At 41.7% G+C, this 23,363-nt stretch overlaps 1 protein-coding gene across 1 annotated transcript in view; it reads left to right on the forward strand.

Moving 5' to 3' along the window:
• Positions 1 to 23,363, forward strand: part of cntnap5b (contactin associated protein family member 5b) — an 88,241-nt gene that overhangs the window by 52,902 nt on the left and 11,976 nt on the right. Inside the window, exons 9-18 of the mRNA XM_061237170.1 lie at positions 1,041 to 1,184; positions 4,316 to 4,487; positions 13,880 to 13,986; positions 14,597 to 14,716; positions 16,179 to 16,379; positions 18,616 to 18,772; positions 19,433 to 19,560; positions 19,780 to 19,950; positions 21,197 to 21,415; positions 21,936 to 22,175. Of these exons, the coding sequence (XP_061093154.1) occupies positions 1,041 to 1,184; positions 4,316 to 4,487; positions 13,880 to 13,986; positions 14,597 to 14,716; positions 16,179 to 16,379; positions 18,616 to 18,772; positions 19,433 to 19,560; positions 19,780 to 19,950; positions 21,197 to 21,415; positions 21,936 to 22,175 (1,659 nt within the window). The remainder of the gene's footprint in view (positions 1 to 1,040; positions 1,185 to 4,315; positions 4,488 to 13,879; positions 13,987 to 14,596; positions 14,717 to 16,178; positions 16,380 to 18,615; positions 18,773 to 19,432; positions 19,561 to 19,779; positions 19,951 to 21,196; positions 21,416 to 21,935; positions 22,176 to 23,363) is intronic.

Consider the following 23,363-nt stretch of genomic DNA (forward strand, 5'->3'; position numbering starts at 1 on the left):
TTGCCATTCAAGTCTTGTTGGCATTTGTCAACATCATTGCCATCAAATGCAATGTGCTGGAGTACAGAAATTGTAGAACTGTCCAAATACTTACAGACCTCACTCAATAACTCCAGCCAAGGCCTGAGGACAGCCGGGGCCTAACTTTTTCAGTGATGCAGTGACTCTTATTTCCCGGAGACACTCCAGTAATACCCCATACACCCCATATGGTGCAGCTGTGTCCTCTGTTTCCTCGATGTAACAAAATGTTATCAGCGCGCACACACATTTCTTAGTGGAAGTTTTTGTATTATTTTTAAATGAAGAGGGATGAGAGAGCTTGGCTTGTGTCCGTCAGGGTTGGAGTGAGGGATTGTTCCGCTCTGAGCAATGCGGAGCTAGAGGGGTTTGTCTCCAGGCGCGAACAGAGACATCAGTCAAAGTTAAATCCGATTTCTCAGCAATGGAGGGCTGTGGGTTTCTCTGTGGGGATATAGACAATCCGTCTTGGGATATTCGAGTGGGAATTTCTCAGAGGAAACTGTTTTATTTTTAAGATTGTTACTGAGTGCACATAAAACATACATAAAATAATGTCTCACTATGCATCGAACCTATACATTTCCGTAATGGCTTTTAAAGGCTTGATGCCAGACTTTTTTACACCCACGGATTATGCATTTTTTCAGATGATGTGATGGGATATCTCAGCAGATGGCAGGGGCAGAAGGCTCTGAGGAAATGCAGCAGACATGCACTGCGAGATCCCTGCACTGTCAGAACTTCATTTAGTCAGATCTGAGATTCACCCTTAAATCAAGCATTACCATCCGAATAGTCATCATGGGTTTTATTTTATATTGAGCTAACAGGAAAGGAAGAAAATCTAAATAAAAACATTGCTTCAATCTGTTTCTAAAATCCCCATATTGAAAGACCTGCAAGTAACTTTAGGTATCCAGCAATGTTCAGGAGTGTTTTTTTTTCAACAGTCACTCAGCAATCCCATAACTCCCTTCTGTCCTGGACAGTAGTCCAAACAATGCCTTTGTCTGCAGGTCACAGTTTGAACGATGGGCAGTGGCACTCAGTCAGTCTCAATGCAAGGGGACAACTGGTGTCTCTAACTCTGGATGACCAGCAGTCTTGGGTAATGGAGCTGGGAGACAACGTTGACTCTGGATATGATGTCTTCTTCGGGGGTAGGTCATATCTGCAAGGACACAACAGATGTTTTTCACCCGCCCAATGTTAATGGAACATATTCTTAAAGGAAAACACCAACATTTTGGCATATATACCTTTTTTCTGATGAGATGTTCGATTTTATTTTGATTTTTGTGCATCACTGGCTCAACTTCCATGTTAGCATAACATGTTAGCTTAGCATAAATACTTGAAGCCTATAGGAATCATTAGCCTATTCCTTCAAAGTAAAGAAATACACCTTACAGCAACTCCGAAGCTGTCTTTTTTACACAAGGTATCATTATTTATAAGTTATACCTTTTAAAACTACTTTAAGAAGGGGCGCGGATCACTGCGCTCAACCAGCAGAAGACGGAAGAGGACACAGCGGTGTTCAGTGGTTATAGTTCCAATCATCTAACTTCTCCAAAAACGTCTATTTCAAATTTCCCAAAATGTTTTCCTTTAAGAAACACTTCAAATATAAAAGAGGCAATTATAGCATACTTACATTAAACCCGGGACATGTTAAACAGGGCATGGGGCGTTGCATGAAACCATTTTAAAATGTATTCAAATTTTTTTTCTTGCAGTAAGTGGACAAAAATGTTCTGGAAATGACTGTTAAACATACAGTGGGGCAAAAAAGTATTTAGTCAGCCACCAATTGTGCAAGTTCTCCCACTTAAAAAGATGAGAGAGGCCTGTAATTTTCATCATAGGTACACTTCAACTATGAGAGACAGAATGGGGGGAAAGAATCCAGGAAATCACATTGTAGGATTTTTAATGAATTCATTGGTAAATTCCTCGGTAAAATAAGTATTTGGTCACCTACAAACAAGCAAGATTTCTGGCTCTCACAGACCTGTAACTTCTTCTTGAAGAGGCTCCTCTGTCCTCCACTCGTTACCTGTATTAATGGCACCTGTTTGAACTCGTTATCAGTATAAAAGACACCTGTCCACAACCTCAAACAGTCACACTCCAAACTCCACTATGGCCAAGACCAAAGAGCTGTCAAAGGACACCAGAAACAAAACTGTAGACCTGCACCAGGCTGGGAAGCCTGAGTCTGCAATAGGTAAGCAGCTTGGTGTGAAGAAATCAACTGTGGGAGCAATTATTAGAAAATGGAAGACATACAAGACCACTGATAATCTCCCTCGATCTGGGGCTCCACGCAAGATCTCACCCCGTGGGGTCAAAATGATCACAAGAACGGTGAGCAAAAATCCCAGAACCACACGGGGGGACCTAGTGAATGACCTGCAGAGAGCTGGGACCAAAGTAACAAAGGCTACCATCAGTGACACACTACGCCCCCAGGGACTCAAATCCTGCAGTGCCAGACTTGTCCCTCTGCTTAAGCCAGTACATGTCCAGGCCCGTCTGAAGTTTGCTAGAGAGCATTTGGATGATCCAGAAGAAGATTGGGAGAATGTCATATGGTCAGATGAAACCAAAATAGAACTTTTTGGTAAAAACTCAACTTGTCGTGTTTGGAGGAGAAAGAATGCTGAGTTGCATCCAAAGAACACCATACCTACTGTGAAGCATGGGGGTGGAAACATCATGCTTTGGGGCTGTTTTTCTGTAAAGGGACCAGGACGACTGATCCGTGTAAAGGAAAGAATGAATGGGGCCATGTATCGTGAGATTTTGAGTGAAAACCTCCTTCCATCAGCAAGGGCATTGAAGATGAAACGTGGCTGGGTCTTTCAGCATGACAATGATCCCAAACACACCGCCCGGGCAACGAAGGAGTGGCTTCGTAAGAAGCATTTCAAGGTCCTGGAGTGGCCTAGCCAGTCTCCAGATCTCAACCCCATAGAAAATCTTTGGAGGGAGTTGAAAGTCCGTGTTGCCCAGCGACAGCCCCAAAACATCACTGCTCTAGAGGAGATCTGCATGGAGGAATGGGCCAAAATACCAGCAACAGTGTGTGAAAACCTTGTGAAGACTTACAGAAAACGTTTGACCTCTGTCATTGCCAACAAAGGGTATATAAGTATTGAGATGAACTTTTGTTATTGACCAAATACTTATTTTCCACCATAATTTGCAAATAAATTCTTTAAAAATCAGACAATGTGATTTTCTGGATTTTTTTTTCTCATTTTGTCTCTCATAGTTGAGGTATACCTATGATGAAAATTACAGGCCTCTCATCTTTCTAAGTGGGAGAACTTGCACAATTGGTGGCTGACTAAATACTTTCTTGCCCCACTGTAGATACATGTTCAAAGAATCATGCAAACACAAGCTCTACTTAAAATTAACCCTGTCACATCATCACCACCCCACCCCCATACTCACCACAATCCCTCTTCAGCCTGACTACACCATGTACCCCCCCGCTCCTTTTTTTCTGCCGGGGGCCCACACTCTCTCATCACTGCCTGTGGTTTTAACCCTCTCGAACCGTGAGTCTCTGGCCCCGCCCCCTCTGCTATCTCTGTCGCTGTGTCCGCCTCCCACTTCCTACTTGTGTGTGGGAGGCTTATGAACAGGCTAAATCCCTGCTGCCTCGCACATCAGAGGAATCCAGACTTCTGGGTCTTTTCTCTGGGCAGAGCCCCCAACAGAAAGCTTCCTCAGTACTTATGCAAGTGTCCCCCAATGAGAGAAATTATATAACTCTATTTCTGTCCTCATCCCTATCACCTACCATACCCCACTGAGAGAAATTATACTGTGAGCATACCCTGTCTGCTTATATATCTTAAGAGAGGCACATATGTTTCATAATGGCATAATTGCACTCTGCATGTGGTCAGTAGATCAAACGCATGGGCATTAATTACATAATTGCCACATCCGTGGACAGTTTCAATCTTTTTAATATAAGCTTGAAATACAGTAGTTAGTCAGATTTGCAGTGTGCACGACTGTGGTGAGAGTGACTGAATTCACAGAGCGCAGTGTAGGTTTAAAAAAGTTTTCCCATACCACGGCTGATCACTGTAATCCCCAAACTCAGCTCATGAATATCCACTCTTTTGTTCTTGAGGATTTCGAGAAGTTCTTGTAAGCCGCTTCCCAAACTTTTGAGAAAAAAAAGTCTGCTTTATGAACTTGCCAGATGTTTTCATCCCAGAAAATGTTTCTTGAGTGAAATCTGAGCTTGTCCATGTCACTTTAGGTTGCCCCACGACCCCAAACAACCCGGGCTGCAAAAACCCCACTTTGGCCTTCCAGGGGTGCATGCGTCAGATGTTCATCAATGGCCAGCCTGTAAACCTCTTCCATGTGCAGAATGGTCTTCTGGGAAACTACAGCCAGCTGCAATTTGATGTCTGCGGCATCCGTGACAGGTAAGACAGTTTGGAACCTTGTCTCAGTGTGGCACAAATTGGGACGCTTCGACAGGCAAAATCCCAAATTCTTTTTTTTTCCCCATGTCTCTTGAAGACCCTTTTCTGTCAGAAGGCTTCTGGCACATGATATCTTCATGTGTTCAGCTCTGTTGGCAGAGCAGTCTATTCTCATGTGCTTCTGCTATTAAAAGGCAATGTACTGTCTCTTCTGAAATGGAGATAATTGCTTTGCTGGAACAGTCTAATTAAAAAAACAACCTAGTATTAAAAATATTTATGATTCTCTCATCACATGTATTCAAATGCTGAACTCCCTTGATGCAATTTAATTGTATATTGTTTTGGTATCTTTTTACATTATCTTCCATGTTTTTACATGAGCATCACCACTGCTTTACCATACTGCAGCTTGTAGTCAAATTATCTGTCCCTTTTCAATTAGGAGTGTGCGTGTCTGTTTGCGCGCATACATACTTGCGGCCATGCTTGTGTGTGCCCGGATATGTGTGTCTATGACTGTAAGCATCTTTTAGTTTTAGTTTTTTTAATTTACAAAACACAATGCTGTCCTAGGGGGCATAACCTGTCCCAAGAAGGTATCGCCTTTACTACGTAATTGGGTCAATGCAGATGCAAGACTATGCTCACTGGATTTAATTAAAAGGACATGTTTTCACACTTTCCAGGCTGAAATTGAGGAAGGAGGTTTCCGATGTTTCCATAGATTTTTTTCATCTGACAGCATGTACTGAGATTTGGCTCACAGCATTTTTTAAGGAGGACTTTGACTGACAGGTGAAAGGTTGACTGACAGTAAAGTCAAATTAAGCAGGAAAGAGGCCCATTAATGTTACACTGACTGAAGGCCTGCTAATGAGCTGGATCCGGGTTGGTCTCTAATTATCGATGGTTCTGTTGGGATCCTATGGATAATTGACTGCTGAGAGCAACTGCATGAGAGTGAGTCATCACCCACAATGCCCCAGTGCTCAAGCCATAGAGAGAGAGAGATATTGAGAGAGACAGATACAGAGACGGAGACACAAGAGACAGAATGCAGTTGATGTGTGCCTACTTCCTGAGCCTGATTCCTCTGAGAGAAAAAGGGCTGATTTTTTCTTAGTCAATACCCCAGAGGAAATCAAAATCCCTTCATTAGTACTGTAAACAGCTGTCATAACTACAGGAAGTTGGCAGCTAATCAAAAATTTCCCCCTGGGAGCGACAGATACAGGCAGAAATGGACAAAGCGGAGAGGTGAATTTTAAATACAGCATTTGCTTCTATATACCTGTACAGCTGCTCTCCCTACAGTATCGATGTTGTTTTTAAATCTTGTGATGTTTTAATTAAATTCAAGGCAGAATGCATCTTGAGTGACATGTCAACGTGTCAGCAGTGCTTGGCTGAAGTTTTGATGTCAGTTTTGAAGTTTAGGTGTTGAACATAGTGCTGATGCTAGATTTTACATCCAGATTATATTCTAATCAATAGCCCGTTTCCATGGAGACTTTAATTCCTTGTTTAATCGGATGAACAGACGGATCGGAATAAAAATGCCCCATGTGACCATTCAATCGGAACAAAGTATCCTCAATTTTAAATGATACCTTTGGGGTGTCTCGGTGGGGCAACCTGTAGAGCACTGACCACATGCTCATTGCGAGCCGCGACGTCGGCGGTTCGAATCCGACCGTCCGACATTTGTTGCATGTCTTCCCCTCTCTCACTCCCATTCTTCGTGTCTCTCTATACTATATACTGTCCAATAAAGCTGAAAAAGGCCTAAAAAATATCTCAAATGATACCTTTGATTTACAGGAGAATATATGCCATGTAAATACTTAAACCGACTACTTTCTTTGGATGAAATACATATTTCTCCTGCACATGTTCGTTCACAAGGTAAGTGATGCCACTCAGTTTCAACCCACCCTGGGAAATTGTCAGATGTATCTGGGAGACTGGCTTTTTTCTTTTACTAACAACATTAAACATTAAAGGAACAAAAAATTGTGAAACGCTTCAATGGTTGAAAGGCTCGAAAGAATACGTTTTTCAAACAGGTGTCCGAAAAAAAGAACGAAAGCGGAATCCACAGAAATATAAGCCAAATAAAAAACTGCTGGAACAGTTTAAGACTGCTAAAGGGCTTAAAAGCCCAAATAAAAAAAGCGGTTCCAACCCAGCCAATATTCAATTGAGATTGCGGTAAAGCTGCTCTTGCACTCGCCTTCTCTCGTTTAGTTGCAAGATAATTATATCTAGCTGACGCAGCTTGAGAAACAGCAGAGATGCAAATGTTGTACATAACACAAAACACGTATTTGGAAATGTGTGAGAAATCTGTATTGTGTGTCATTCTGCGCATGTAAAAATGTTTTATTCTGATTAAATGCTTGGCATGTGAATGCACAACCTAATTGGATCAAATTTATTCAGCGTGCATGAAAACAGTTCATTTGGTATCTTCAATCAGAACCAAATTATTTGGATCTCTGTTCAGGTATCTTCAGGCAGTTAGGCTGCAGGGTCGCCTCTCAGTCAAGGTGCCATCTTTTGAAGCAAGCTGAGGACCAGAGACTCCATCTTGATTCCAGTGGTCTTCACAATGCTTTTGGCTTATATCTACTTCACAATTAGTTGGGCCAATTCTTATTAGTTTGTAATCAAAATGATACCATTGATAGTTACATTTGAGCCTTTCCTTCCCTTCCTTTTGCATTATATAATCACAGTGGCCTTGTGATCCATCCTTTTACATTTACATTTTTGTCATTTGGCAGACACTTTTAATCCAAAGCGACTTACAAGTGCATAGGTTCTACCATAAGTCAAAGCATCACACCCAGAACTAGGAAAACACACATGGAATGCTGTTCTAAACATAGTCGTCATCATAAGTGCAAAATCTTTTTTTTGGGGGGGGGTTAGACAAGGATCGGGATATCAGAAAGGAGGGGCGGGGGAGATCAGGAGGGAGGACTAAGGTAGAGTTTGAAAAGGTGGGTTTTGAGTCAGCGTCGAAATAGGGGGAGGGATTCTGCTGTCCTGACAGTGGTAGGAAAGTCATTCCACCACTGAGGAACCAGAACGGAAAACAGGCGTGAACGTGCAGCTCGACCGCCAGGTGCACGCAGATAGGGAACCATAAGGCGACCAGAGCTGGCAGACCGGAGTGGTCTAGCTGGGGAGTAGGGAGTGATCAAGGATTGTATGTAAGGTGGGGCAGTCCCCTTAGCAGCCTGAAATGCCAACACTAGGGCCTTGAAACGGATGCGTGCGGCAATAGGAAGCCAGTGGAGGCCAATGAGAAGCGGTTCTACATCAAGTAAAACATAAAGTAACCATATATAATGTGAAAATATTATTTTTCCTTATTAAACTAGATTCCTAGCAGATTCCTGTGGATTAGTGAGAGTTTTTAAATAATAATTCATTCAACAGTATTCAGCTCAGAACCCAGCATATATTTTGGATAGTTAAGTGATTTTACATTTTGTATTGGGTAAATTATGAAATGAAAAGCTTTGATTGGAGCTCTTCTGTATGCCAATAAACTATGTAAATTATTTAAATAAATATTTTGTGTATTTAAAAATATATTTTTTAATCTGCATATCATTGTGTCTGATCCCTGGAAAACTGTTGTGTGGCAGGCTGTGATGGTCACATGATGGGTCACATGATAAGTCAGCATGGCTGCCGTGCTCAGTTGTGCTAATTGAGACCACGAGCAGCCCGATGGCCAACTACGGGTGATCCGCCTGCTCGCATTCAGCGTGGTACAGACCTTTCCTTTCCCTCTAATAATTTTTTCATATTTGTCTCATCTGTGCTTTCATTGTTTTTGAATTTGCATAATGTATTTAGTCAAGGCATGCATCAGCGCAATAGGAGACACCAGTCAGGAATGTGGAGATTTGCTGGAGAGTGCTGTAATTACAGTTAGCGCTAAAAGAAAATAAATCTCAGGTTGGACAGCCACTGCCGCCTTGCTCCAAGCTGGGTTCTTCAACGGTGGCAGACTTCTGTGAACATGTCCGGGCTCCCGCTATTAAATCATTCATGACCAGCTGGCATCAGACTGGCTGCTGGCACGCTGAGTTTGACAGTTTTGGAACGTTCGATATCAGCTTGGGCAGAGAACTGAGGCTCTCATGGCCAGACAGCTGCATTTTTCTCTCTCTTTCTCTCTTTTTCTCACTCTTTCTCTCTCTTTCTCTCCTATTCATGAGGTCAGCAGACTCCCTAGGTGCCCGATTTTTGTAGGAAGAGATCAAACGCACCACCAGTATTTCCTGCTTTACATGAGCCTTTTTCTGAACCTTTTCTCTTTCCAGAACACAGGGATACATTATGAGGGCATGCATAATATACTGTGCCGTCCAAGTGAAATTTGTTGTTTTTGCTATATACGTTCTTAAGGCCTTTGGATATGAGAAAAATGTGTCCTACGGTATATCATGGTTCGTTGAATAGACAAACTACCTTAAAAAATAATAACAAGGATACATGATTTTAAAGTTTTATTTCACACCTGGTTGCAGCTGTTACCCCAGCTGCAAACACTCCTTCAGCTAATTTTCCTGGTCTAGCCATTTTGAGGCAGCCAATTCAGCTGCAGCTAAAGGTATTTCCATGGGTGTGGTTGTGACTGCCCTCCTCCATACATAACTGACATTGCACATAAGGGCCGTCACTAATATGCATATGCTCCAAACATTTAGGTTCAATATTTACAATTATGTACATTTATATTTACCATTTACATTTGTCCTTAAAGGTACAATATTTCTAACACAAATAGATTTTTGTGTTAGAAATACCATTGTAAATCCCTTGAAAAAGGCTCACTGACATGTTGACTCGCGCTCTGCCTGTGTTTATAGTCCTTAAATTTGGGTTTCACAATATGCAGCTGACGGGCCGGCACTCTGTACCATAACATTATATAGCTGTACAATATTTGAAGCTCATTGGTTGAAAATTTGTTCTAATTGCCACAGCCAGTTGCGTTTCAACGTCAGCGTGCTCACAGAGAAGGGGAGGGATAAACAGTGTTGTGGTTTCAGCGTATTTGTTGCTGCAATTCCTCTCTTGAGGAATTGCAGCAAAATTACCAATTGTACCTTTAACATTTATATTTATATTTAACAGCATCAATATTTAACAGTTCTATTTAACATGATATATCATTTTTCAACATCTCTTTAATGAATTATATTACTATTTGAAAGGTGAATATGCAAAATTAAGCAAGGTCACAGAGACCTGTGACAAACGGCACCCCATACACAAGCTACCATGCATTTCCAACACAATGTTTTGGAGATGGTAGAGCCTTATCGCCTGCAATTTATGCAATATATTATTGTATCAGGGATTAAGTACAATGCCAGCTCAGCCTTTTTAGTAATTTCCACTAAACAGCTTTGCCTGCATTTTCTTTATGTGTTTCTCTCCTACATTGTATCTCCATTAAACCTCAGACAGCTTATCAGGGAATCGGAATCAGCTGAGGTATAAATATTCTCTATTTGCTTTGAGTAACAGGACTCCATATCCGGTTTGCAGTCTGGCCACATAAGTCCTTGTTTAGTGTATGTCTTAGTTTTACCATTTTGCCCTTTGAGGCTAAATCTGTTTCATAGATGACAGCAAAGCAGCTCTGGGCTTGCGGTGATATTATTTTTGTCACTCTCCCTGCCAAAGCGAGCAGCCAGGATGGGGGATGACGGTGCTTTACTGGGTCTCATTAGGGCTGTGTGGTGTCCTTGGCATTGATTGGAGTGATTGATTTCCAGAGCCCAGACTCTGAGATGAGTGCGCTCTTGGGAAAATCCTGAACCGGCAAATGTGCACAGAATTGCTGAGAATGAGTGCAGTACGGATCGGAAGTGTTCAAGAGATATTTCTTTTCTTTTGCCAAGGGCGTTTCTCATTTAATATGGAGAGAGTGGTGAGAAATGTATGACCTTAGAAAGATCTGACAAACTTTTTGGAAATTCATGAAATTATAAAGTACTTTTTACATTCCTCACATCATTTAGGATAGGTTTAATGGGAAACTAAAATCTTATTTTCGGAAGGGGCTTCAAGGGACCGTCGCCAAGGGCTTCATGTGAGCTGAGATGTTCTGAATGTCCACTAAAATTTCATGATCCAGGCCTTTTCCAAAGACAGGGATCTGCAGACTGCTTATTGTGATTTTATGGTCCACGCGAGACTGTTTCAGCAGCAGAGTAAAAATAGCTCTGTAGTAATTAAACCAATGTCTGAAACATTATCCAGACCATGCTTCACTCTGTACAGTAAATGGGATTGAGACATCCAAGCAGTAACTACTATTATACATAAAAATAGATAGCTTTCTTGGATTCGATCCATAGACAAAGTAGCATGAAATAATATATGCATGCTTAAAAGGCCTGTAATTGTGAAAATTAAGATGGCTCTAAGATGCGGCTATTAAACATGAATTGTCTGAAGTCCTCTGAGATAAGAGGCTTTTGTTTCACTTAGTGTCTGATTCAGAACAATCTTTTCTTTATCGTAGTTATTGACATCGGTGTTGTGGCCTGAGCCCTTTTGGGTCCAGATAAAAAGCACTGCAGGTTTTTGGAGTACTGCTCTGCCTCACGGCACAACAGGAGAGCAGTCGTAGAGCCTTTTGACGGATTGAGTTCCTGCTCTTCCTGGATCTCATGCCTGTCCGTCACCATGGCAACATTGCCATCGGTTACCGCCCAGCTTTCTCTCAAATTCACCGACGGGCCACCTATTCCGCTGTTCTGAAATGCTTTTGTCATTCGGGAATAAACCTTCTGCCGAGGAATTCAGAAACGTGAAATGCTGAAAAGGAAAATGAGAGAATCCTATCCCGCCACATCTTCAGCTTCATCTCAGACCTGAGCCTTGATAACTGCCGAAAAACGGAAACGATTAGGTAAATGAACACTCGCTATCGATTATGAAACACTGTGCGCTTGCTGCACCTGCTCTCGTTTGCGAGCAGTTTCCCGTCAATACCCTCGCGGCTTGAATTTCATTTCATACGGAATGCATAAACCACTGCGCTCTCAACCTAGAGACGCATTTCTCAGGAACGCATGATGATGACTCGAAGGTGTGGCGGCGAACTTGTGATCGTGATCGGATGCTGATCTGTGAATATCAGCAAGATGCGACACACCCTGCCTACATAGCTGGGAGTGCAATTTTTATTGTTTGTATCTGTATTCTTTCACATCTGCATTTATGGGAGCGTATCAAATATGAGATCAACAGTACTTCAGAGACTATAGGCCTGCTGTATTTTGTTATTCTTGGCCACAGTAAAAGTAATGGATTTTTCCTTTGAGCACAGAATTACATCATAAAACATATCAGCTGGGTAAGCAGAGCAAAAAGGTGACAGCACAAACCAATTCGACACGAGGGCCACATCTCATTCTGAGAAATTGTCATTCGTATTCAGAATGCATAAATGCGGAACGCATTTCATCTGCTGTGCAGTCACTCTTTTTGACATGTAAGACAATATCTATAAACATTTTTTTCTTCGATGTGTTGTCCGTGTTTATATTCTTTTTATGTTCTCTGAGCAAAATATTATTATTCTGTTCTCTCAGTTTGTCTATTGGTCCCCTGGTTCTTGTTACCTGAATGTCCAAGCGAAGTGAGTATTGCCATTGTGCTTCCAGGAAGTTCACTGAAGCCGGTGTGCTCGACGCGGACCATAGATATTGTATTTTAACACTGGATATTCAGCTCAATGTTCCATTAGTCCTCCTTGTCTCCATACCTATGTTTGGTCACAAGAGGTTTGAATGCTGCCAACGTTGTTGTGCTAGCTGTGTTCAATTTGCAAAGAGAGAGGGGACAGAACAGACCTGTCTGCCTGCCGATATTCAGAACCTTTCTGGAATCTTTCCCTTGCTCGATCAGAAACTTGGCTATCGTCAGAACTCTCCAGCCGGATCAGAACACATCATAGGCCCATGGAAGGCCTGACCGCATTAAAGCTGGAGAAAGCGTGATGTGTCTCTTTTCTCCCTGGTTTCCACCAGTTCATCATTGGACATCTAGAAAGGAATGAATTATGTCCTGTCACACAGACAGCGATTTTAATTGCTTCTGAAGAAAAGTTCTCTCTTCAGTCTCAGAGGATACTTGCACTAAAAAGGGCAGCCCCTGGATTATATTTCAACAGGGCTGACAGCACAAGTTTTATGGCTTAATCAACCTCTTTATGTGTTGAAGCTATAGGGTTTATATGTCATTATTTTCATGATGATTTTAATTTATGATTTTTTGTTATTTAATTCATCCCTGTCACACCCTGCTTCTCCTTTTCCAGACAAGCTTCCTTCTGTCCTTAACATCTGCGGTGTGTCTGCAGAACATTCTAATCCTGTGATTATTCTGAATTTATGCATCTCTGAAACATTTTAAAATGGATTTTTTAAATATTATAATGACTTGATTTGGGTTTAAATTCAGAATTGACTGAGCAAGTAATTTGCTTTGCTGCTGCATTTTCATCTTTGGTCTTTCTTGGATTCTTGTTTTTTTTTAATATATATATCTTTACAGCTGTTCATTTTCATTCACATTTTAACTTTGTCACATTATTTATTTATTTGTCTGTTTGTGCTTGAACAAGCACAAAGAATGGCCATCAAATACATTTTTATGAATGTATCTTGTGTCTCCACAGCATTCAGACAATCAGTATTCACTTCAATTGATGCATTTGTCACTTTCATAAAGCAGAGACTGTATATTGGACCAAACTTCTGTTAATAACTCCCTGACTGTACATATATAGAATGTAGAAGGGATATTAAAATCTGCCTTCACTAAACCCCTAAAATAAAGCAGCTTAATTGAATTTTATATTTTATGAATCTATTTTGCATGAAGAAACAACCTGTCACTCATCACAAACTTTGTCATTACATTTCAAGTTGAAAAAAATATAATTTAGGGGGTTTTCTCTACTGTTAAACATAGTGGCCATAGTGGTCATTTTCTACCCTTAAGACAATACAAGGGTAAAAAAAAAGACATTTCACAGACAGCATTTGTCCTTAACATGGACTCAACATGATAAAAACCACTGAAGAATGTGTCAACATGTGAATACTTTGTGTAGTAAAGTCCATCCATGATATGAGCATGGTTACCAAATACACTTGGAATATGCTGGAATAAACCTCTTCCCGTCATTCATTCCCCCTGAACTACAAATGTTAATGATAATGTATTATTTACCGTACTGTAGCTCTCATTCAGCATGGGGATATTTACAATGTCTCTAATTCTTCAAAATGTGTATATTTCATTGGTATTTTAGTGTTCTTCCTCCTGATTTTTCTCCCCAGGTGTCTGCCGAATTTCTGTGAACATGGAGGGCAGTGTTCTCAATCCTGGAGCTCCTTCTTTTGTGACTGTTCTGGGACAGGGTATACCGGGGCTACCTGCCACAACTGTGAGTCACCACACTCCCCTTCCTGTCTTACAAACCTATCTCCAAGTCACATGCACAATCACTTACAGTATATCACTTGTATATTATATGTAACTTCTGTCTAACACTCCTCCGGTTGGCCACCCCTTAGCCAACACGCCCAATACACAACTCTGTTACACCCGATCAACTTACATTGTCGTATATCAGTTAATACTCAAATTTGGACCTGGGGAACCCCTGTGTGTGCATGTATTCATTCCAATCCAAGAGCTTTAACAAGCTGTACATTTTTACACTTCATATTTTCAGGTATTATTTACATTATACCTGAAATAGGTATGCATGCCACAAATAAGTCCCATATGCTGCTTGTAGTACTATATTGCAAATATATTACATATTACAGGGGTCCCCAGCACATGTTGGAGATCCAGAGCCTATTATTCTACCAACTAATCAAATAACTTGTCAGCTTAGTACTGTCAGTTTAAAAAAAATAAAACAAACCTACTGTTCTGTTGAATGTAGCATTTCTCTTTCAGTTAGTGGCATAATAATGAGCCACCAGCTTGCGAGACAAGTAGTTTAATGAGAATTTCCACTGTACATCCTGTCCTTGTTTCTGCAGCCATCTATGAACCTTCCTGTGAGGCATACAGGCAGACGGGAAGCTCCTCTGGACTCTTCTCCATCGATCCTGATGGGAGCGGTCCTCTCGGGTCCACGCTAGTGTACTGTAACATGACAGGTGACCTGCTATCGACCCCTGGAACAGGAGAGCCCTCTTAGTTCTGTGGCCCACACACAGTTTTACTCTATGCTGTAGAGAGCCGAGTGCAGCAGGCACATTGTGTAAAGATAGCTTATACACTTTCTGTTTGTGTATAGTGTCCTCCTTACAACGGGGAGGAGGGTACAAAAAAAAATATTTGAGTAAATTTTAAAGGTACAATAGGTCATTTAGGACTGCTATCGGTCGAGCGAGAAATTGCAGCAACAAACGCCCTCAAACCCACAATGCTGTTTATCCCTTCTTTTTCTCTGTGAATGCACAGACGTTGAACCCCCCTCCACACCATTGGCTGTGGCAATTACAACCTATTTTCAACCAATGAGTTGATTATTGTACAGCTGTACAATGTTTTGGTACAGAGTGTCGGTCCCATAACTGCATATCTTGAAACCCAAATTTAAGGCCAATAAACACAGGCAGAGGGTGAGTCAACATGTCAGTGAGCCTTTTTCAATGATAGGAAGGGATTTACAATGGTCTTGTAGCAATTTTTTAACAAAACGTTTGTACCTTTAAAAGCAATGATTTTTTGTATTCACAGCCATAGTTCGGTGAGTTGTTCAGCAGTTACCGAAATGTGACTGTGTTGATGGAATACAGGCCAGAGAGTATATAGCTTTGCAGCAGTTTCCATATGCTTAAAGAAAATGTGTTAAAAAATGCTTCAATAATTGCGAAAGAAGGCAGAGAACATTTATGAGAACGTCAAAGAAAAAGTTCTGGAGAGTTCATATATGAATACATAGGTGTGTAGGTGTACAGTATACAGCGCATTCCGTCTAATTTACTTAGAACAAAGAAATGAAATAACTGTTATTGCACTACCCATGGCATCAGTAGGCTGTTTTGGTTGTCTGAATACTTGTGTTATCCCTGTAAAGTGCACTACCCCTGAGAAGCTCAGTTGACTTTTTTCAGAGAGGGTTTTGAAAAATACTTGTAGGTTTACCCATAGTTGGCTTAAGCAGACCTCAATGAAAGACACACGTGGAGATATACATTCCACACAGCTCAATAAATATTGACATCCAGTGCATAATAGCCTATAGATTTGACCGAAATGTAGGCAACATTTACTTTATTCAAATTCTTAAGCAATTTACCTTCTATGTGTTTTGAGTACTGTAAAAACAAATAGAATGGAAAAAATCTATGGAGTAATTTGTGCATCACAAACTTGTTTTATGGATTACTCTCTTTCTGACCCATGAAGTAGAGTGTAGTGTAGTGTAGTGTCGTTTAATGGTAAAGGAACTCGGCTTCTAAAAAAAGCATGCAGGTTCGCTTCCTTGCTAGCCTTAGCCTGAACTACTGTAGTAAATATCATGCTGTGTGAATAGATTAAATGTAAATTGTTATGAATAATGAGCATTGGCTGAAATGTTAAGTAAACGTGTTCTCTGTGTTTCGTCTGCAGAGGACAAAGTGTGGACAGTAGTTTTGCACAACAGCACAGAGTTGCTCTCAGTGCGAGGCTCGACGCTGCAGAAGCCCTACGTTATGCGCTTCAACTACAGCACATCCCCGCCACAGCTACGTGCCCTGGTGGGCGGTTCAGAGCACTGTCAGCAGGAAGTGGTGTACCGGTGCAGGAAGTCCCGCCTCTTTAGCAACTTGGGTGAGTTTTGGCCACTCAGCTCCTCCCCTCTACCTTCTATCCACTTCTGTTTCCTGCCTATGATTCCGTGCGCTTTGCGTGTCACGTCTCACCGATAATGTCCCGGAACTTCCCCAGGTTGAGTACCGAATGAGTATGCAGGGAGAACATCTTCTGCTCTCTCTGCGATGATAGTGTCAGTTCACTGAGATACGCGCCCCAGGAGTATGCTTCTTCCCTCTCCTCAACTCCCTCTTCTGGGTGGGTTTCCTGCACTCACTGCTTATTTATGAAAAATGAATGCAGTCAACCTCTCTAGAGATGCAATCTCTGCCACTGCAGACAAGCTCTCGCTCAAACTGCGGTCCTTGGTATCTTATTTTAAATCTGCACACCGAATCACAAAATGAATCCAAACTAATGTGTTGCCATCAGATCCTATTGAAGTTAGCCAGTCAGTTATTTTGTAGCACCAGAAAAAAAGTTATATCCTTTCGCAAATTTACATATATTTTATAAGGCTTTAAACTTTTTTCCGGAATTTCAATGCTGACATTTTTTATTATGACTTTGTTGTGAGTTTCTTTTTGGCACAGAACATGTATCACGCTACCAACCTTAAGACTTGGAATATTGACTCAATACAGTCTCAATACATTATGGAAAAGGCCTTGTTCTATTGTATAGTTTAAACATCATCTTTTGCAATGGAAAATTATGCAAATAATTATCGAGGAACACCCAGGATCGTGAAGGAAAATTATCTAATGATATAGAATAATAAGCAGAGGTCCAACATTTGCTCATATTAAAATATAATTCAGTATGTGCGATTGTTGGGTGTTGGTGCAGGCCCACTCTCATAGACCGAAAGTTTTTTTCAACATTTAATCGTCCTTACCAACTATGACAGTTCATCAAAATCAAAAATAATTTCACACTCTTGCAGGTCCCCTAAGATACGTATGAAATCCAATTTTAGGCAAAGTCAGATGTGATTAGGTTCCTCCCAACTACTCCTGGTTTTAATAGACTATGTAACTTTGTTAAAAATGAAAAAAGTTTTTTGCTCTCATAACTTTTGGAGAATATGCAAGTCTATTCCAGGCAGCTGAAATTCCACAGGGAATTAGCACATGGTGGTATGAAAGTCCTGTCCTGTCCTGATATACAATATCATATTGGGATCATGTGTTATATACACCGATGAGACAAAACATTATGACCATTATGATATATTAGGCACTAAGCGAAACATTGGTTCTCGTAGTTGGTGTGTGGGATGCGGGAGAAATGGGCAAGCGTAAAGACCTGAGCGACTTTGACAAGGGCCGTTATGACCAGGTGACTGGGTCAGAGCATCTCCGAAATGGCTAAGCTTGTGGGGTGCTCTCGGTCAGCAGTGGTGAGTACCTACCGACAGTGGCCCGAGGAGGGACAAACTACAAACCAGCAACAGGGAGTTGGCCACCCCAGGCTCATTGATGCGCAAGGGCAACAAAGGCTATCCCATCTAATCCGAACTGACTTGGACCTGGAGCTAACCTTAGGAACTGGACCTTGGAGTAATGGAAGAAGGTTTCCTGGTCCAATGAGTCCCTTTTTCTTTTACATTATGTGGATGGCTGGATATGTGCTCGCCGTTTATCTGGGGAAGAGATGGCACCAGGATGCACTGTGGTTAGAAGACAAGTTTGGGGCGGGAGTGTGATGCTGTGAACAATGTTCTGCAGGGAAAACCTGGGTCCGGGCATTCATGTGGATGTCAATTTGACACGTGCCACCGACCTAAACATTACGCATTAGGTACACGTCTTGGCAGGTCAGAGCTGTTTTGGTGGTGCACGGAGGACCAACATCATATTGTTTTGGCTCATCAGTGTATATACGACCATATCATGATATATGTGCCTGCTGTTTATGGGATCATATTGTGGTGAGATCATGGATGCATATGGAAACCTGCCCTGGCTTACTTGCAGAGCTGGCTGCACGATAGCACACTGGCACTGGATGCCAGATCTGACTCCTGTATTTCGCCCACTCTGCAGAAGTGACCTAGTGACAAACGATTATGATTCTTTCGGGGCATGCAGTCAGCAGCCATCTCTGCCCAAGCTTGGCAGTGTGAGAACACTTCGGTACAGAAATCGAAAACCCGAACGGCTTTTGGAATGTGGGCCTGTCTCAACCGTTGTCCTGCCTGTGCATTTTTGGGAATGTGTGGGAACGCTCTGCGGTTTCTGCTGTGTTACAGACGGGACCCCCATGTCCTGGTGGGTGGACAGGAATGGGGAGAGGCGCACCTACTGGGGGGGCACCCTTCCTGGGGTGCAGCAGTGCTCCTGCAGCCTGAACGAAAACTGCATGGACATGAACTACTTCTGCAACTGCGATGCAAACAGGGATTCATGGTAATGCCCACCCCACGGTGCCTTTGCATTATCCCCATGTCAAGGCTTTACAAAAAAACAAACACTAATGCACTAAAAGCTAGCAGGGGCTCTTATGCAGAACAGCTTACGCAGCTTTAGGTTTTAAGTCAACTTTGCTAACTATTGTACCACACCAGTGTGTTTTGCTATAAGTGTATTTTTCTACATAACATTCAAACAAAGTCCCCCTTTCTTTCACTTTACCCCCCACCACTTCTTTCTCCCTCCATGTTAAATTAGCAAATGTTCGGTCTTTGGAGATACTGATCGAATAGCAGCATGGCCCTGCTGTTTTCAGATTGTTTGTTCCCTGTTTCACTCCATGAGGTAGCAGTGTCCCTTCCTATGCAGATTTTGCTCCTCGGGGTATTAGCAGATATCCGGATGTCAGGTTGTGACTCCAGGGCCCGGCCCACAGGTTCTCTGCAGGGCGTGTATAATGAACCTCATAAAAACTGCAGAGGTACTACTGCCGGGGATATATATTTGTGCAGCAAACATCCTCAGCCCAGTTTCTCTTGCTTGTGTAGCCGGAGGTGGAGACAGGCTCTTGAGACAGGGGGAGAATGAAAGGAGATATGAGAGGCAAGAGAAGGAGAATTCTGTGAGATTTCAGCTGGGATCTGTGCGTGTTTGCAGGACCGATGACACAGGGCTGCTCTCCTACAAAGACCACTTGCCTGTGAGGGAAATTTTGATTGGAGACACAAACAGGACCGGCTCAGAAGTCCTCTACAGAATCGGACCGCTGCGTTGCTATGGTGACAGTAGGTAGCTTGTTCTTTGGAGAAAGTTCTTCGGAGACGTCAGTGCCTTTTGTTGCTCATTTTTGAAATGCCTATCCTCTTTCTTTACCCATGATCATATTTTTGAAGTATGTAACACTGTACTTCTGTAGAAATTCAAATATTCACACAGTTTGTTCAGTCAACAGTAGGCTTTAAAGGGTGAAATCTGAAAAATCTGTGTTTTTCGCCTGCTTTCAGGATATTATTGGAATGCAGCTTCCTTCTATCAAGAGTCGTCATATCTCCATTTCCCCACCTTCCAGGCTGAGCTCAGTGCTGACATATCCTTCTACTTCAAAACTACAGCGCCCTCTGGGGTCTTCCTAGAGAACCTGGGGATCAAGGACTTCATCAGAGTGGAGTTGAGCTGTGAGTCTGCAGTGTGTGAACAGGAATGAGGTGGACATAATCTGAATACTAAACACTATTGACTACTGACTTCTGGGGCTAATATACCAGTCCTCTACTTGGACTAATATCACTGTTGCTACTACTACTACTATTACTACTACTACCATTACAATTACTACCACAGATATTAATACTTATACCAGGGCCTGGGTGAATACTTGATTCTGATTTGATGCTAGGTGGTGATGAAATTCATATAATCTTTGGCAGGAAGTCCAGGTCAGTCACCGTTTTAAATTAATATGCTGGCTGTGGTTTGCTGCAAGTAGAGTCCTTTTTATTGAACAGGACTTTGTCATGCCAATGAAGCCATTTGCTTTTACAAAATTGTTTAATGGCATCTGATATAACTGAATGATTTTGTGAAGTTCAGTTACGCTACAGGCCGTGGAATGATTGTTGGAGCCACACAGGGTGGTTTGAGTATCTCAGGAACTGCTGATCTCATGATCTAATAAATACTAAATAAAGTGCTCACTGAGTGTACACTTGCCATATAACTGGAATGCTTGGAGGTTGGAAGTTGACATTTTCAACTGGGAAATTCTGACTTCCAGCTCTCAATGGAACACAGCTCTGTGTAGCTTTCAAAAATCTGTGTGTAAAACATATGGTTAACAGTCTAGTAACATTGTAGACATACTCTACGTCCATCATGCCAGCAAGGGTAGGCTCACAAAAGCTATGGCGTAGAGTGCTCACATTTTCCACCTGGTGGTGGTTGTGAGAAAACAAACCTTAAACCACTGTGGATTATGGGTAATCCTGCTACGAATGACTGCTCCACCTGTTACAGGACAAAATTCAATGCCACTGCCCCCCACTGTCTGAACCTCGCAAGTATTATTTCCCAGCCAGCGGTATTCTTGCTGCAGAGGCAAAACGTCATTGAAACATAATCACTGTAGACTTATTGGTTAACTGAAGGCGTATGAAACCAGAAGCGGTATCATGTGTGCTACAATGTTCTGAAATGGTATCACTGTTATTGTTATTGTGTATAGTTATTTATAATTACTTATAATTACTAATTACTTATTAAAACCAAGTTTATGTAAATATGCAATACATGTCATTTGCTGTATTATTTAAGCATTTGTGGGATCAAATACATATTTTTAACAGGCACAGTGTAATTAGATTATTTTATTCTGTAATGCACATCCCTAAAAAGCTTGTCTCTGTTTTACTCTAATCCACTCAGCTCCGTCTGCTGTGACCTTCACCTTCGACGTGGGGAATGGCCCTGCCGTTGTGACGGTAAAGTCTCACGTGCCTCTGAACGATAAGCAGTGGCACTACGTGCGGGCAGAGCGCAACGTGAAGGAGGCGTCCCTGCAGGTGGATCACCTGCCTCTGCGCTTTCTGGAGGCCCCACCCGACGGACACTTCCGTCTGCAGCTCAACAGCCAGCTGTTTGTAGGTAGGAGCCCAGGTTCCTGTGTTGATCGAAGCAGAGTTTATTCTGTCTTCTTCATGACACCTTCAGCCTTCTTCAGACACATTCAGCTCTCTCCTAAGATTATCATACCTCACCTGACACCGCCAGACTTCTTCAGACACATTCAGCTTTCTTCTAAGATCTTCATACCTCGCCTGACACCTTCAGCCTTCTTAAGACACCTTCAGCTTTCTTCTAAGACCTTCATACCTCACCACCAGACTTATTTTTACAGTACCATTTTACATTTTGTTGAAGTTTTTTTTAGCATTCTGTTCCTGCTACTAGACAGACACATATGTACAATAATTTAATTCCTGTACTGTAAGCTATTATTCTTCTTCCTCTTTGTTTGTTCACCTGTTCTGCCACATTTATCTTCCTCTTTCCTTCTTCTTGCTCTACTTCCTTCTCTTCTTCCTTTCTTCCTCCTCATTCTTGTTCTTATCTTTCATCATATTCTGACACTTAACTCTTTTTAATCCTCCTTCCATCGTTGCAGGAGGGACAGCATCCAGGCAGAGAGGATTCCTGGGCTGTATCCGAGCATTGGCTATGAATGGCCTGACCCTCGACCTGCAGGAGAGGGCAAAGGTCACGCCAGGGGTGAGCGCTGGGTGCCCAGGACACTGTAGCAGCTATGGTAGCCTGTGTCACAACCGAGGGAGGTGCGTCGAAAGCAACAGTGGCTATGTCTGCGACTGCACCCATACAGCCTACAGGGGACCCCACTGCAAGAAAGGTATAACCCCAAAAACAAGGTTGAAATGTTGTTTGCTCTGTCCTACACTGCCGCAGGCTCTGCCCCCATATACGTATCCTAAAAACTCCATCTTAATCTTAAATTTGCCATGGAATTTTTTATTTAAACTAATCAGAAAAACACATGGAAACATATTCAGGAAATGGTCTCAATACTCAATGTGTGGGTAGAGGTAATTTTATTTTTGAAACCTGCTTTTTCCTTTGCCAAAACCGGAAGCCTTGAATGCACAATGATTTTAATGCAGTGTGAGTAAGAGCATACTGTACTGCAGCATGTTCAGCGATGAAAAAAATGTTATGTGACCTGATTGGTCATGAATAGCTAATATTTCTTTATGAATACATATCCTTTTAAGGCTACATGTTAAATTTTTTCAGGAAGCTTTTTACTTTTCTGAAACTGCCTAACAACGTTGTTACCATCTCATTCTGGTCTCTGTCATTGAAGGTCAAATGCTCTTTCAAACAAATATCCACTAAAAGTTACCCCAAATATTGCAATGATAAGATAAAATGCCCTCAGGTTTATTTTCTGTATGTAATGTACAGAACCAGTACAAAGCTCAAAATCCATGATTTAATAAAGATAAAAAAAGATCTTTTACTTCCATGACAAAGCTGGTTTATGTGATATTGCAACCATGTGATATTGCATTCATGATTAAATGTTCCAGAAAAAGGCTGTTTTCAAATAATCCTGAGATTATGCAAATAATCCCCTGGACTGCCAGTCTGAAACGATTGGAGAAAAAAGAGATTGTGTTACGTGACTACATATGCTGTAGAAGTATAATTAATTCAAATGATTCGTCACTCCCCATGATTTGTTGAGATACAGTACAGTCTGTAAATATTTGGACAGCAACACATTTTTGTTGTTCTCGCTCTGCACTCCAGCAAACAAACTGTTCAAATAAAACAATCACTATATGGTTACAATGCAGACTTTCAGACTTTTTCTTGTTTGTTTTTACATTCATATTGGGTGAACCGTGTAGGAATTACAACCCTCTTCATACAGTCAACTGTGCATTTACTTGGTAATTGTCCAATTACTTGGTCACCCAATTACTGGTTACGCAGTATGGATTAAAGCTGAAAGTCTGAACTTTAACCACATAGTGATTGTGTTATTTCAACTGTTTGTTTGCTTTTACAGAGCAAA

This window comes from Conger conger, chromosome 3 (assembly GCF_963514075.1).
Source record: "Conger conger chromosome 3, fConCon1.1, whole genome shotgun sequence".
Taxonomy (NCBI): Eukaryota; Metazoa; Chordata; class Actinopteri; order Anguilliformes; family Congridae; genus Conger; species Conger conger.